Source organism: Hyalella azteca, unplaced genomic scaffold (assembly GCF_000764305.2).
Source record: "Hyalella azteca isolate HAZT.00-mixed unplaced genomic scaffold, Hazt_2.0.2 contig7054, whole genome shotgun sequence".
Taxonomy (NCBI): domain Eukaryota; kingdom Metazoa; phylum Arthropoda; class Malacostraca; order Amphipoda; family Hyalellidae; genus Hyalella; species Hyalella azteca.
This window is the reverse complement of record NW_025937189.1, coordinates 203,511-219,716: the sequence shown is the minus strand read 5'-3', so window position 1 is coordinate 219,716 and position 16,206 is coordinate 203,511. Positions and strand designations below refer to the sequence as shown.

Here is a 16,206-nt window from a genome sequence, read left to right as displayed (position 1 = left end):
GGTAGCGGCTGTCGGTGCAGGTTGTGCTCACAGTTCCAATGAACTGCTACACTGAAATAAAAAGTAATATCATAGAAGATGTAATATTTATAAAAGAAATAATATTAATGAGAGTTTCTTCATGTTTAAAGTTGAGGGGAATCCTGATGCACAAACGGACCGTGCTGTGAACTTGCAACAATGACATGAAACTATCAATTACTCAATGCCCCAATGTTTTTCTGTGCATTCTGTTAACGGACGTGAGAAGCGGAATCAAAATTTATTTTTCACGAAGTATTTTTCTCTATGCGTTATATCTGCAATATTCATCTTCAAGGTTTCTAATTAATGAATTATTATTAATTATTGTTTTTCTTATTATAATTATTGTTGTTATTATTATTACTGTTGTTATTGTAATTATTATTATAATCATTGTTATTGTTATTATTTTTATTATTATTAGGCATAAAATTGTATTCTTAAATTAGTATAGGTTGGCAGAATTTCTTCTTTTAAACAGGTTTCATTGAAGACCAGAGAATTAGTTTTATTCGCAATTTTCTTATTAGTTTTTTCAATATATCGAACAATATTTTTAGTTTGAACTGGCAAATCGAAAATCAGGTTACCGATGGACATTTTTATTTCGTTAACGACGTTTCTATATATTATATATATATTTCTTATATATTATAATAAAAATGCGAATAAAACAAATTCTCTGATCTTCAATGATGTTGAAAAAATTGTATTCGTGCACTTATGACTTCTTATAAGCAAAGCAAGCATTAGTTTTCCTTTAAGATATGATATAATCCATTGCTTGCAATTGTATACCTAGACTAGTATTGCCGTGATACGGACTACCGAAACGATGAATAAGATGAAGATCTTTTTTTGAAATTCGATCGGAAAAAGTTTCATGTTGAGTACATTTCAGGCATCAAGCACAAGAGTTCTGTAAACCTGTACAAATTCAATAAGTGATTTGAAGCAATTTTCACATGTCAAATTAATGTAATTTTTTATATTTCATGGATTGCGAATAAACTTGACTTACTCAAGGCAATTCAATTCAATTATAGTCAAGCATAAACTTGATGATCTGATCAGATTTCGCACATTTCTCCTTCTCTCCTTATTTATTTCAGTGTACAGGTCTATTAGAATCGAATTATTGAAACTAACTTCTCTTTCAGGCCTACCAAATCTTTCTCTTTAAAATAAATGTAAGATTATTTCATAATAATTTCACTAGTTTTGAAGACACATTACCGAGTTTACCTTCTATTTGCCTGTTGCGGGAAGTTGACAGATCGTTCGGTGCAGTCGAGATCTTGCATAATTAAACAGGTGAGTTCTTTCTCAAGTTCAACATTAAAATGTAATATTATGATTCTCTTATTGCATCTATTAATTTAAATATATTATATAAATTTAATAATATAATGCATACAGAATAATTATGCTATTTAAAACGCTTGAAATAGAATAGAAAAACCAGGTCTTTGATGTTTACATTTGAATTTCATTTCATTTTTAATTAATTAATTCTTTGTTATACCTTAATTATAAATACTTCTATTTTAAATTTTAATTTTATTGTAAATTTTAGTTGTATTACTTTTTTACTTCTAATTAATTCAATGTCAAACATTAATTTTAAATACTTTTATTATAAAATTTAATTTTAATTAAATTAATTTCAAATTTATATTTCAGATATTTTCTTTTATTATTTATTTTGATTATATTTTAATTTATTAAATATTATAGATTTTATAAAATATTATTTTTTTATATTTTTTTTAAATTTCAGTTCTAATTACTTCTATTTTAAAATTTAATTCTGCCTGATTTAATTAAATAATTAATTATTTATTAAATAAATTATTTAGCTTTACTTTCATTCAAAACGTCATTTGTTTATAATACCGAGAATACGAGATTATGCCAGAGATAATCTGTCACCGTTACTCTGGAGGAGATGGACCTGTTCTTCTATTGTGAACTTCTGCGTACAGATATAAGAATTAAAATTCTCCACTTCTCTGCAGCCTTGCCTGCATTTATAATATGTAAATATTATACTTCTTATATTATTTATAGATTATATTTTGCACTTAATAGCAGACATTCTGAAATTTTGCATTTAACGAAAGACCTAACAGTCGAGTACGTTCTATTATAATAAAAGTAACTCAACATTATATTTATATCTACTTTCTTTCGAAAACTTTTATGGTAATTAAGTTCCGCATGTCATAACCCCTGATTCGCGTAACTGAAAACGTGGCTTCGGGGTGCGGTTTTCCCCCAACCTCAGCCCATGCAGCATTGCGGGGTAATTTTCGTTGAAGTTGGAGACTATTTTCAACCTCGCTGTACATTCGTTCACGTCTAAAAAACATCGAAGTCACCGAGACATTTTTTTCTTGTAATCGATGTATTTTCTTGTTAATCGATTAATTGATGCAGCCTTTCATTATGAACGTTGATTACTAAAACGGTTGATTAAAACGTTGATTAAGTTTAATCACTCGTTGATTAAATTTAATTAATATAACTTTTAATTATGAATGCAATTTGAACATTCGAGTGCACTGCTGTCTGCCGAGATTGCTGCTGAAAAGTTTTTTTATGACAAGTTCATAAAATTCAGAATTAATTAAATTCAAAATAATCGACAAAAATTCCTCCGGAGAAGTTGTGGGGGGTAAAATTTTATGTTAAAAATGTTCATCGCCGACAAAATCGGTAAATATGCTTGAAAGTGCATGCAAAAAGTATGAAATACGAGTATAATCTTTTGAGTACCTATGTAACGAGTAAATACCATACAAGTACTTGTATATCGAGGAACATACGAGTGCCTATATAACGATTACCACACGTGTATACCTATTTTAATCATTATAACACGTGCACCTAAATAACGATTAATATACGAGGGCCCGCATAACGATTACCATATCTGTAATAAGTCACATATGAGTACCTATATTACAAATACCACACGTGTACCTATATAAGAAGTCGCTAATGAGTACCTATATAATGATTATCATACGTTTACCTAAATAACGATTAACATACGAGTGCCTGTATAACGATTACCATATGTGTACCTTTATAATAAGCCACATATGAGTACCTATATAACAATTACCATATGTGTACCTTTATAATAAGCCACATGTGAGTACCTATATAACAATCACAATACGTGTACCTATATAATAAGTCACATTTGAGTACTTATAAAACGATTACCATACGTTTATATAATAAGCACCATATGAGTACCTATATTAGGATTACCACACGTGTATCTATGTTATAGTAAATCACACACGAGTACCTATATTATGATTACCATGCCTATACCTATATAATAAATATAAATACCTATATACGAGTTTTTACCTATAAATACCTATTTTATAAGTCACATATGAGTACCTATATTACGATTACCATACGTGTACCTATATAATAAGTCACATATGAGTACTTATATAGCTTAAAAATTCGATACCCGTTGGCAGACTTTGCAGTACGGTTCAGGCTTAGAGTAAGGGGCTCAGCCGCGCAGCCCCACAAGTGCGTCTGGCATTCGTTCTAAATGTCATGCAAGCGTTCCCTGTTCTTTTTAAATGTAAAAATTCGTTATATTTAAATAGTATTTAAATATTTTATTTAAATAATATATAAATAGAATTTTCACTCGACAACTGTTAGGCTTAATACAAAAGGCAATTCACACGAATGATTTCATTTCGAAAACGTCGCCGCTCGAAGCAGTTTGGCGCCTGTCACAGACGACATTCTCATGGAAAAAAACAGCTTGAGCTTGAGAAACATCAGTCCCAACGGACGAAATTGAAGCCCAACATAACTGTGAAAGAAATAAACGAAACAGTGGAACGCAAGCTATGTAACAGTGATTAATATTCGAATAAAGGTTTCAACAATGGCGCAAAGGTAAACTAAGAATGCTTCAATTTGAATCAAGCACACACCTTAATAAACAGGTAAATGAATAAAGATTGAGATTCTTCCGTGTGGCAGAAGAAGTCAAACTGGCCCCTCGGTAGTCGCAGTTATTCTAAAAAATAGAATGCTACCGCTTTAAATACAGTAAATAAAGAATTGTATAACTTAAGCTCAATTATTTCTCAATATAACATTAATCGCAATCCCTAAACCCACCTTAAAATCTTTGGCTTCAAGCTGAAATTCTAAGAGGCATTTTAAGTGGCCATATACAGGGAAATTTAGTACTAATAGGAGAAAGGCAGACTCCGACGCAAACGCAATTACAGTAAAGATTAATGAAGAACTTCGTCCTTCATCTCAGTTAAGGAATATTTATTGAATAGTTTAATCGTGATACGAAATTCAAAAGCCACAGGCCAATATACTAATTTAAGTTGAAGGCCAAGCCCAAGCGCGTTCGGAGTCTAGCCTTCTAAACACAGAAGTTCGAACATGCAGTTAAATGCAAAAAATAAACATAACGAAAACTGAGAGTGATCACTCAAACGAAAAAATAAAATATTAGCAAGGCATGGCTTAATAAATCATGAACTCCTGACGGAGCAACAATGCAGTGGTCGTCATGCACTGGCTCAAGTTCGAATATTCACTATTTACAGGTCCCTTCCTATCTAAGACTAAGAAAAAGAATCGTCAACTTGGACGATTCAAGAAATACGGAAATTTCTAACACAACAGTGAAGAACGCACGTCCTCAGGTGAATTAATTAGCATTAGTATTTATTATTGCGGAACTTTTCCCGTAACACTGTAATAAATCGAGTGTTGCTGTTATAAAAAGTTTGTTCTTCACATAGTTATGTTGCTTTAATTTTATTGTTCCAGGCAAAGTTTCGACAGCGCGCAAATAATAATTTTTTAATGATAATCCCTGTGAGCTTGGAACTTTCCTTCGCCTAAACTCAAATTATAGCAAATCTCCACACATTTCGGCTCCTCAAACCCCCTTCAAAACGTTCAAAAACGTTGAAATACTTTGATAAAACATGTTAAAGGAGATGATTATAATTATTTATGTGGAAGATGAAATTATTTTCACAGTAATTTTAGGCTTAAATTTAAAACTGTATTCGCAATAGGCCTGATTTGTACTACTGTCATTTCCAAAAGTTCAATTTCAAGTGTTGCAAAACCCTTCGCCTGCTTGATAATAAATATTGTACATTCAAAAAGTCACATTTCATTAAAATGTCATTTTTGTAACCTGCTTTTTGACATCCCGGCGCCAGCAAGAAATTTGGTTCGACTCACTGAAAAAAACATGTGCGGAAATTGTAAATAGAAAGCATGACCTGGTCTTCAATAAACTTGCAAAAAATGCATTATAGTCTACGGTAATGTCTCAGTAATCTTTGTGATGCGATGTATTATGTGTCACCGCGCGAGCTGACAATTCTTACAGAGGTTTAATCAGTTGAAATGCAGTAATTCTCAAACTCGTTTATATCGGGGTAATACCAGGGGTAATAAATTTCAGGGGCTAAATTTCCACGTGGGGTTACAAATTTCCCTGGAGTAAAAAACTTACCCGTGGTAAATTGCTACATTTGTTAATGATTTTTAATGTTGTAAATGCCATATGGAGTAATAAACTTCGGTGGGGTAAATTGCCACCTGAGATAATAAATTCCTTTGGGTAAATTGCCACCTTGGGTACTATATTACTTATTTGGGGTAAATTTCCTGCCGGAGGGGAATAAATGGCTTTAGGGGAAATTGCCAGCAGGGTTAACAAATATGTTAGGGTAAATTATCATCTGAGGAGATTCGTCAATTGTTATGGATGCTACAGGCGCGAAACTTTCGTCTCAGAGTCTGTGAAGAGCTTAAACAATATTGTACATATTTTTAAGAGTGATAGCATGGTTATTTTGAGGTGTTCAATTGAGTGAGAAATTAGAAAAAATTGGGAGTCACTTAGCTCCAATGACATTGATATGCAGTATTCAGTTCATTCGTGGGGGTTATTCGGTTCACACGTGCACGATATATTTGGTTCACTGGTCGAGGTAGGATAGATATCAAGTCTTGTGACCCAGCCAGTCAAATGAGCATGTGTCATGTTACAATTCATGACTATTATGTAGTATGAGGGGTCAAGTAGACGTCTGTGCTCAATGAACTAAGTTTACAATCATGCAATCACGAGAACAGCCATAACTAAAAGTTATGCTAACACTGATGGCAACATGGATGCTAATTGTGATGCTTCACACACTTGTATGATGCCATCATAAGATGCTAACAGCACAGCAATGCTGATAGTGACGCTGCGCACTCTTAATTGTATGATGTCTTCAAATCATTTCACCATCAAGAGTCGCTCGAATTTCACACATTTTCTTTCTGAATAAATGGTCACCGCCTTCTCAGGAGGTAACACGGATTTTTAGACATCTATCAACGAGTTGCGTGGAATGTTATTAACAGACTAGATAAAGCTATGGAAAAATATATGTTCAGACTTGAAATGCCTAGCACCATATCGAACCCGGTGGAAGTCTATTAGCTACTTGAAACTTTAGTCAGTCATGAAAAGATCCGGTCAAATGACACGAGTTTAGATCTTCTGTGAACAGTCGCGAAAGGTACAAGAAACGGCGACAGGCCACATCAGGCCTACACTTCAGCCCCGAGATCAATATGTTATGTTATGTTATGTTATTTTATGTTAATTGCTTATAGCTGTTAGAAGATAGAAGTTATATAAATTTATTAATACTTGAGTACAAAAATACAGAGGTTCTTTATATTCGAATATAATTATATCCGTGAGCTCTATCTTATCCTTCTGTGAGCTATTGTGTGACATACAAACGTCTTATAAAATTCAATGAAAAAAATATACTTCACTGCATTGTTGCAACAGTTATTCTTCTTTCTGAATAAATTGTCACCGTCACGGCTATGAACTAAAAAAATTGCGGTGCAACTTATCCACGCGATAACATTTCTTCTCGCTTCGAGTCACCGACATGTGGAACAGCCTCCCTGAAGATATTGTTGACGCTCAGAGTATGAACGCGTTCAAGAACAGACTATTATACTATACTATACTATACTATACTATACTATACTATACTATACTATACCATACTATACTATACCATACTATACTATACTATACTATATACTATACTATACTATACTATACTATTAAATTAAACACTTAACAGACTCACCTGAGAATGTTTTTTATCAGCTCTTTCTGTTTCTTGCGAAAAACATTTACTGAATAATTTCCGAAGAATCTCCGTTTTGCAGACTTGCGCCCGTCCGTAATAACTGCGTCGTAGGCCCTCAACCCAAAATGACGGGGTACATTCTGCCTCTGCTGTCTGTGGTCGCCATCGTGCCCGTGGCCGCAGGTTTCTTGCTGCCAAGTTTCCTCGAGTTTGGTCAATGCTTCGCGTATCCACCGGCTGCCGACTTCAACATGACAAAGGTGAGTCATTTGCAATATAAGTTTTACGAATTTTCTTCATTAATCATTTTTATTATTAATTAACTGAATGATAATTATTTAAATAATTGTTAAATTACTTTCTAAACTATGGATCGTTATTTTTAGGTTGATACTTTAGTATGTCGAAAATAATGCTTGCAATTTTTGAGCAGTTGTGGCACACATTTGGCGATGTCATCATGACACTGCAATAAGTCGCAGAGAATTTAATGCTGGTCATTCCAGCTCATTTTTTATGGCCGCTGGTTTTTGATCGGCCATTTCAGCTCGGCGTAAGCTCAACATTTTATGCTTGAGATCCACACTGGCCGCAGTCACTGATTACTGCATCATTTTATTTGGGACTTCGGTACCAATAGGGAATTTTGCTGCATTGCTATTGCATTCATGTTTTATTATGGGAAAACTTTTTTCCATTGGCATACGTTTATCGTCTGTCATTAGTATTTTCACCATCACTTCTCCAAACTTTGTTTAAGTGACCACAAAGTAAACAAATAAATTATATTTTCATGGATTTAGTCATCACTGAGGAGAGAAAACTTTGTTGATTATTATCATTTGAGAAAAATTTGTTACGTAACCTCGTCAAATCAAGGTGTAGTAAAACCAGTCTGTCTTAGAAGACGACAACCCCAAGAAGTGACTCCGTCCAGTTCGACAATTTGCTTGCTCGTCAAACCAGACTTTTTAGATGACAAAACATCGAGTGCAGTTGGCGACGGCGTTTTAATTAATTGCCGTTGGATATCGACTTATCGTAAAATTGTTTGGGCAGTACTTAAGGAAATTGCTGCTACATCGTTAATCAATTTACGGATTATTGTCAATGCTTTAAATTTGTGGACGGACATTCTTTAACGAATCATCATCAATGAACGTATCGCATTTATAGCAGGGCACAGCGTGTATTGTAGACCAAATCATTTGAAATTGCTATAATATATCAGCAGATATACTATAAATTTTTCGTGTGACTTACACATTTTTTTCAAACTGCACATAAATTGAAGGGGGGGAATTAAGATAAGCAAATAAAATTGAGTTCGTTCAGATTCTGTCACTTTTGGTGTGTGTTTTTTCCAGTAATTGCAAAATTAAAATTCAAACCATAAATAGATTTTAAGAGGCAGGTTTCTATTAGCCGCTAGCTTCAATTATTAACGAGAAAACATCCTAAAATGCCAATGAATTGCAAACGAAATTCAAGGGTAGGAAAATTTACTAATGGAAAATGTTCTGGGGTCATGGGACAGTAGTTTTTTATGTGTGTTTTTTAAAAGCCTTTGCATGCGAAACATTAACAGTACCCATACATACATATGAATTATTAATGTACCCTTGCATTCGCAAAAGCCTGGACAGTGTAGACAGTGCATGTACAGTATTAATGGAAGTTGTTCCTATATTATTCGTAGGACATAATTAATGTAATTCATTCTGATTACCTCATGGAACTAATACGGTCATGCATTTCCATCGCAGAAATTATACGATCTTTTACGGCAATAATTATAAAGACACGAGAATTAAAGCTCATATTTGAGGGCATGCCGACTGACAAACAGAAGAATAACGACATTCGGTTCCGACTGGGAAAAAATACACTGGTTATTATACGTCTGAATTGACTGCATTGCGTTATATTTTAGGCCGGCGATTGTACAATTTACAAGGTTTACCTTGCGTACGGTTTGTATTACGTTGGAATTATAGTTTTCTGAATTTCGGAATCCGAGTTAAGTTTATCACCTAAACGCGAAGCCCTAGTCGAACAGAATTTTGTCAACCTCATTATCATTATCCGTTAGTTTAAGTTTTTAAACTTGTCTATTTTCATTGTAATGTGGTAACAGTACTTAAAATCATATTAAAAACACTTCAAAGGACTAATTATATTGCATGGTGAGCGTAGACTTGCTTCTAAGATATCCTTAAAAGGTCTGCCAGTCACAACACGTACATTTTTTTGTCTGTCGTCGATTGTATGCGACCGCAAATCCTTGTAGTAAATGCATTACAGAGTCGAGGTTGCGCCACTTTTCCTTCAGTGGTCAACCTTTTAATTAGAGCCTACTAATGCAGCACAATCTGTGAGATTGTGCTCTTTATTCGATAAAGAGTAGTCAGTCAAGTAAGGATTGCAATAGATAAAGAGCTCTCAACTGCACTATTGCTTGCGCAATGGAAGTGATATTAGCTCGTGCTGTAGAAACGAGCACGGTAAAATGCGAATCAATTTTAAACAATGGATTTCGAAATATCGATCCAGATCGATTATTCTGTTTGAAGACAGATCTGAAGCTCGGAGTCTTTCAAGGGCTTGCAACAGATCCAAAGTTCGATGACTGTCTGGGATTTGGAGAAGATTCAAATGTCTTTCGATGATTTACAAAAATCCAAAGCTCAGATCGAACGGAAAATCATTATACCATAAATTTTATGCCACATTCAAACATCTGCAAATAAATCTTATAGATCTTATCAAACACATTTGGCGCGTTCTATATAGTGACACATCTTACAGAATGCGCAAAAAAACTAACGACAACAAAATGGCGACATTCATTATATTCCGAAACCGCACCTAACATGGTCTTCAAATCAATGTATAAATATAGTTGACTATTTGTTGCACTTTACATCATGCCTACGGGTTTAAAGGTTTCGATGATACTATATTTTTTAGGTTACAGGGGGAGACATAAATGTACTGGAAGTGAAAATAAAATTCGAAAAGATCCCCAATTTTCAAAAAAATATTCGTGGGTTCATATGTACGCAAAATTCAAAACGTTCTGCCGTTCCCAGAAAATATGAATGCTTTTTAAACTTCAGTCCACAATCACGAGCACTATCACTCTTATAGAATAGAATAGAAATGTCGGCACTGAATAAATAGGCCCTTGGCCTGTTGCCGATTCTTGAATTTTTCGTGACTTGATTCACAAGGGATTCGGCCTTTGGAACCCGATCTTTCCATAACTGACGATTGATTGAGATAGCTGCTGGACATATTGCCTGGTCCGTAATTTGCTAGGCATTTTAAGACTGAACATATGCTCCTGCATAGCTTCGTCTAGTCTGTTCTTGAAGGCGTTCATACTCGGAGCGTCAACGATACTATCAGGGAGGCTGTTCCACATGTCGGTTATACTTCACTGTATGTAATTCTAGCCGTTATGAGATTCTATGTCGTTCTGTATGAGATTCTAGCCGTTCTCCGTGCTCTTAATAAAAGTTATTGTGCTTGATGTGCTTTTTTGCAGTTTACAGGTACGTGGTACACGGTACAGTGGGTGCCCAATGAATATATACCCATCGTAGCCTGTACCAACGCTAACTACACGGTAGTTGGTGAGTTAGATTATGCGAACATATAGTGATTGTGATCTGCGAATATACATTTGACTTACTCTATTATTACTTACACATTCATTTGCACATTCGTTGACACACGATGAGCTGACATCGTTATTGCGTGTCAGCCCGACAACGTCAAAAATACAATAATTAGATTTTTATTGTAGTATACATTTAGAACGCATATTTTTATCCATCACGCATGGATTCAAACTTGTATGTGTTTTCGCAGTACATGTAAATGTTTAAGATAATTTTAATAGAAATATTATATTTTTAGCAAGTATTTTGGATTCCATTTGTGCCTGCAGATGACCATGTCGTGTGCAACGAGCGCGGCCTAGACGCCCAGGGGGAGAAAAGGTCCCGAGTCACGAAGCTCGACCTGCTCACGGACGACACATCCACGTTCAGCGCTCGGGGCGAGGGCCTGCGCCCCACTGCCCCCATGAACGTAAGATCTTCGATTTATATATCCAGAACTACCCTCCCCATGGTTGAATTAATATTCAACCATGTACCCTCCCTACCCTATATATCCACATCTATTTTTTAATAAGTGTACTTGTGATTCGATATAACTTGAATTCGATTTTTTTATGTATGATTGCTTCAAAGCAGAATTATGTAAATAATTGGAAAAGTTTGCTTCAATATTCCGCATTTTTTATCTCATGTAATCTTCAATAAAATTAAATTTTCTGAACTAAAATTTAATATATATTAACCTAAGGATTGCCCCTAAACACCATTCGAATTGAGTCAATTGGGCACCCAAGTAATCGGCAAATTCGCGCTTATAACCGATCGTTGATTTTTTTTACAAAATTCAACGGTGTATGAGGAAATACGAAATTCAAGTAGATTTTTATAACTATAAAAGCTTAGTAGCCTTTTCTCTGCGCATGAACTTTGTCTACTGTCACAGTTAAATTTTGTATTCCGACATAAAATCAAAATTATATTTTCGTTTTTTCGACAATGAGTTTAAATGTAAAATTTGTCGTAGTTAAATTTTTTATTTCGGCAAAAAACAAAACTATTTTGTCGCCCTTTCGATAATGAGTTTAAATGTAAAATTAGTCGTAGTTAAATTTTTTATATCGACAAAAACTCAAATTCTATTATTATTCGTTCGACAATGAGTTTAAACGTAAACTTGAACCTAGATTTTTTCCCCCAGATTATCGCGACGGACTATGACACGTATGCGTGCGTGTACTCATGCATGAAAACGTTCGCCATGAAGGCAGAGTTTGCGTGGATATTGAGCCGCCATCCTCTGTTGGATAAACCCTCCATGGAGGCGTGCATGGAGGCATTCACGGAGCAGCACGAATTTGATCTCGGAAAACTAGAGTCCGTGGAGCAGGGAAAGGTAAAGTGCTCAATTATTGCTGTGTTGCAGCACTCAATTATTTCGGTGTTGCAGCACTTAATTATTGCTGTGTTGCAGCACTCAATTATTTCGGTGTTGCAGCACTTAATTATTGCTGAGTTGCAGCACTCAATTAGTGCTGTATTGCAGCACTCTATTATATTTAAAAATTAGAGTTAAGTGGCCCATTGGTGGCAGTTCAGTGTGTCATGAATGGAGCAGTGATTTTTGGGTTCGATCCCAGCGAAATGCGACAGTTCTGGTGAAATCGGTCAGGTCGCCGGGCGGTTAAGTATAACAAAATGGAAACAGTGAGTGACGTGTTCGAGACCCGCGACAAGTTGTGAATGTTCTGCGATGCTCAAAATTGGCGACAAGCCTAACGGCCTAATTAACGCTGACACTGCTCTCTTTATTAGTATTACGTAATATAAGAGCTTTTGCAGAACATGCAGTTGATTTGTAGGAGAATACCTACAGGTTAATTCCTTTTATGGTATAAAAGAGAATAAGTAGTTATTTAAATAATTAAAATGAAAATGTGAGTAAATACTATAGTGCAGACTGTTATGCGGGTCCCAGATATGCGGATTAATCTAGTTTTATTTTATCTAATAATAATAATAATGATAATAATAATAATAATAATAATAACAATAATAATAATAATATTAATAACAATAATAATAATAATAATCCAATAATCTAGTTATATATAATGGAAAGTTTAACGAAATGCTCATAAAGTATAAAGTCATAGTTTTCAGCGTTCATTAGGCAAAATATGGCCTGTCGCCGATTCTTGACATCGCAGAATTTTCGCAGTTTGCTGGGCTTTGAATCCGAAACTCACTGATCTTGTCTTGCTTTCTTCGGCCATCCAGGCCACCTCACCAATTTCGACCATAACTGTCACAGGTAGCAAGGTTGGAACCCGAAACTCACTTCTCCAACCCTAGCTGGTACTCTGAACTTTAACTACTCGGCCACCCCTGCTATTTCAACCTCTTGAACTACCATCTGGCTCATGCATTTTTCGGATACCTCTGTTTTAATGTCATTGACGGATGAACTAATGACGTCATACAAATAATAATATATACAAATACTGACGGAATCCAAATAATAAGCTAACAATTATTTTTTGGACAGACTTGTCCGTATTGGTCGCACTTGGGACTGCCCGAGAAGACGCTCTTCCTCTACAGCAGCGTCAACGACATCAGCCTCACCGTGAGAAATTTATACCAAATACTTTGATTCCCTCTAAATGTGTTTTTTCCGCGAAATTTATAGCAAATACTTTGATTCCCTCTAAACATGTTTTTTCCGCGAAATTTATACCAAATACTTTGAAATAAATACCAATGTAATTTATACCAAATTTATCCCAAAGAATATTATACCAAATACTTTGATTTCCTCTTAACGTGTCTGTTCCGCGAAATTTATACCAAATTTATACCAAATACGTTGAAATTTATACCTATATAATTTATACAAAATTTATTCCAAAGAAAATTATACCAAATACTTTGATTCCCTCTTGTTTTCTGAGGGTAATTCAAACTCCATTTATCGTAATGTTGACTACGCTAGAGATATGATTTATGATGATAGGAGGAGCAGTTGATTTCCAATGGTAACAAGAACAATACATGGTGAAGTGTACGAATATAACGGATGCAAGTTTCGTTGAAGACCAGAGAGTATTTCTTATTAAGAATTTTTTCAATGTTTTTCTCAATTTGTCTTCTGGTAGAATTTGAAAGCTAGAATATTTGATTTCCAAGGGACAATTTATTTTAATTTTGCGACGTTTTGAACATAGAATCTTACTATAAGAACTTTTAAATTCTGCCAAAAGCCTGATTCTCCGAATTGAGAAAAGCAATAAGAAAATTCTAAATTAATAAGAAATATCGAAAGGGGCATCGTCAAAACATGATCGCAAATACCAAATCTGTCATCATCGAAACTTGCATTTAATAACAGCTTCTGCCTAACTATACGAATGTAATTAAATGTACATGTTTTTGCAAAAGGTTCAAATGAATAGATTGGACGCTCAATATTAACTCCATATCTGCTTTATAGTCTCAATCTTTGAAATAAAAAATCAAAAGAAATTTACCACAAAATGTTCGTATAATAAACTAAATATGTTTACGTAGATATACAGTGAGTAATAACACATTGAATGACATTGAAATCTTGACCGCCGATAGTTGAACCTCATGCACAAGTATCACCTTACATGATAAGTATCTTGGTCACACGCTCCTATATATTTCAAGTGGCAGATTTCAAGGAAGCTAATGAATTTTCAAAAAATTATTATTCCATGAACCAAAACCTTTACTGAGGCGCGTTTTTTTATAAAGAAAGGAATTTTAAAATAATGTAGATGAGATTTAAGATAAGAACATCAATATCTTATGTTATTCAGAGAAGGAAAATTATGACTCGTGCTTCACTGTTGTTTTGCTCAGAGAGTTCAAAATTTGTGTAGCCCTCTCTGAGCTCTGTTAGCTCGGTGTGTTCATTCATTGAAAAACTTGAGTACGTCAACATGCACTATGGGTTATGTATGTTAACTCAAATGGCATAATTGTATTAATTTGTATGTTTACATAATTTTGTAAATGCCTTCGATTAATTAACACGTGCCCAAACTCAAATTCGAGATGTAATTTAGCGACGCCTCTAACGGCTACATAGATTTCAGCTTGAATAACTTTTAACAATTACTTTTCATGTTTTTTTGTTAAATTCAAAATAATTATCAATCTTTACATCTATTATTAAACTCTTATATTGCCATTACTGAACATAATAAAACAGTGTATCTTCCCGTCACGCAGGAACATGTCGGCAAAAAGTCGGCGCAGTGGCAGGGCAGGACGCCCGGACACCGCGGCCCCGTTTCTGCGTCGACTCTACCACGCTGCTCTCACCTCAGTGTTCTAATTTCTGTCATTAGCTTACTATGTATGCATAGGTAACGATTGAATTTTGATACGAGTTTTTGAGATAGTCAGCCTAATGAGGTAACTATATACGGAAACAATCTTGACATCGCATTGAAACAATCACCGGAAACAACCTTAAAGAGAATCTAATAATGTTACAATGAATCTTTTCGCTGTTGAAGTTACTTCCTTTCAAAATCGATCTAAGATCTGCTGTTGCATGCAGTCAATCATTAATTTAAAAAATAAGTGTTTTTTTATCTGTAATCAGCAATTTTGTTCATCTTTCCGCGTTTGAATCATAATTGTCACGTGGAAACGCTTAATTTCTATCCCGATGGCAATATGATGATAACACCAAGCTGAGTGTATAATATGTTCTGGGGGGGGGGGGGTGTAGTAACAAGACTAATTATGGACTTGATATTTAAAAAAAAATTGGAGATGGACCCTGCAAGAAAATTATTGTAAATTATAACAAGCCGAAATGCATTCACACGAGACACTAGTTATTATTTGGCATTAAGTAATAGACGACGGCTGATGAATGCTGAACTCGTACACTCGGACATTCTCGTTATATATATATAGGCTGTGTATTAACGTGTAATACGCCATGCATGCCAAAATACTGCCTTCATTTCAGAACGATAAGAAATCATGACATGTTCCGTCATTCTGTTACTTTGAAACATAAGTTTTCTATGAATTATTTGAGGAAGATGGAAATTCTTCCATCTTTCCAAGCATACTTCTCCTCCAAGTAGGACCAGTAGTATGCGTAATTATCGAGATATATATACTAATTGCAACATTTCAATTATTAAAGTGCAAAATATCCTTTTGTCCACAAAAATTTGGCTCTCAACGTTCGAAAATTATTCTGCAATTCTGTATCATTGAAAATGTCCTTTATTTTCAACTCTAGAAAACATTATCTTGCGCATTTTGCAGCAGGGCGTTTCATTTCATTTGTTCTAACT

At 34.5% G+C, this 16,206-nt stretch overlaps 1 protein-coding gene across 1 annotated transcript; it reads left to right on the top strand.

Annotated features, from left to right (window-relative positions):
- The first annotated feature begins 1,137 nt into the window (after positions 1-1,137).
- LOC108668725 (crustacyanin-A2 subunit) lies at positions 1,138-15,622 on the top strand. Its single transcript, XM_018155967.2, has 7 exons — positions 1,138-1,338; positions 7,309-7,489; positions 10,780-10,867; positions 11,185-11,327; positions 12,057-12,251; positions 13,404-13,484; positions 15,116-15,622. Exons 2-7 carry the CDS (start codon positions 7,355-7,357, stop codon positions 15,254-15,256), a joined length of 783 nt encoding a protein of 260 aa, XP_018011456.1. The 5' UTR covers positions 1,138-1,338; positions 7,309-7,354; the 3' UTR covers positions 15,257-15,622.
- The last annotated feature ends 584 nt before the right edge of the window (positions 15,623-16,206 follow it).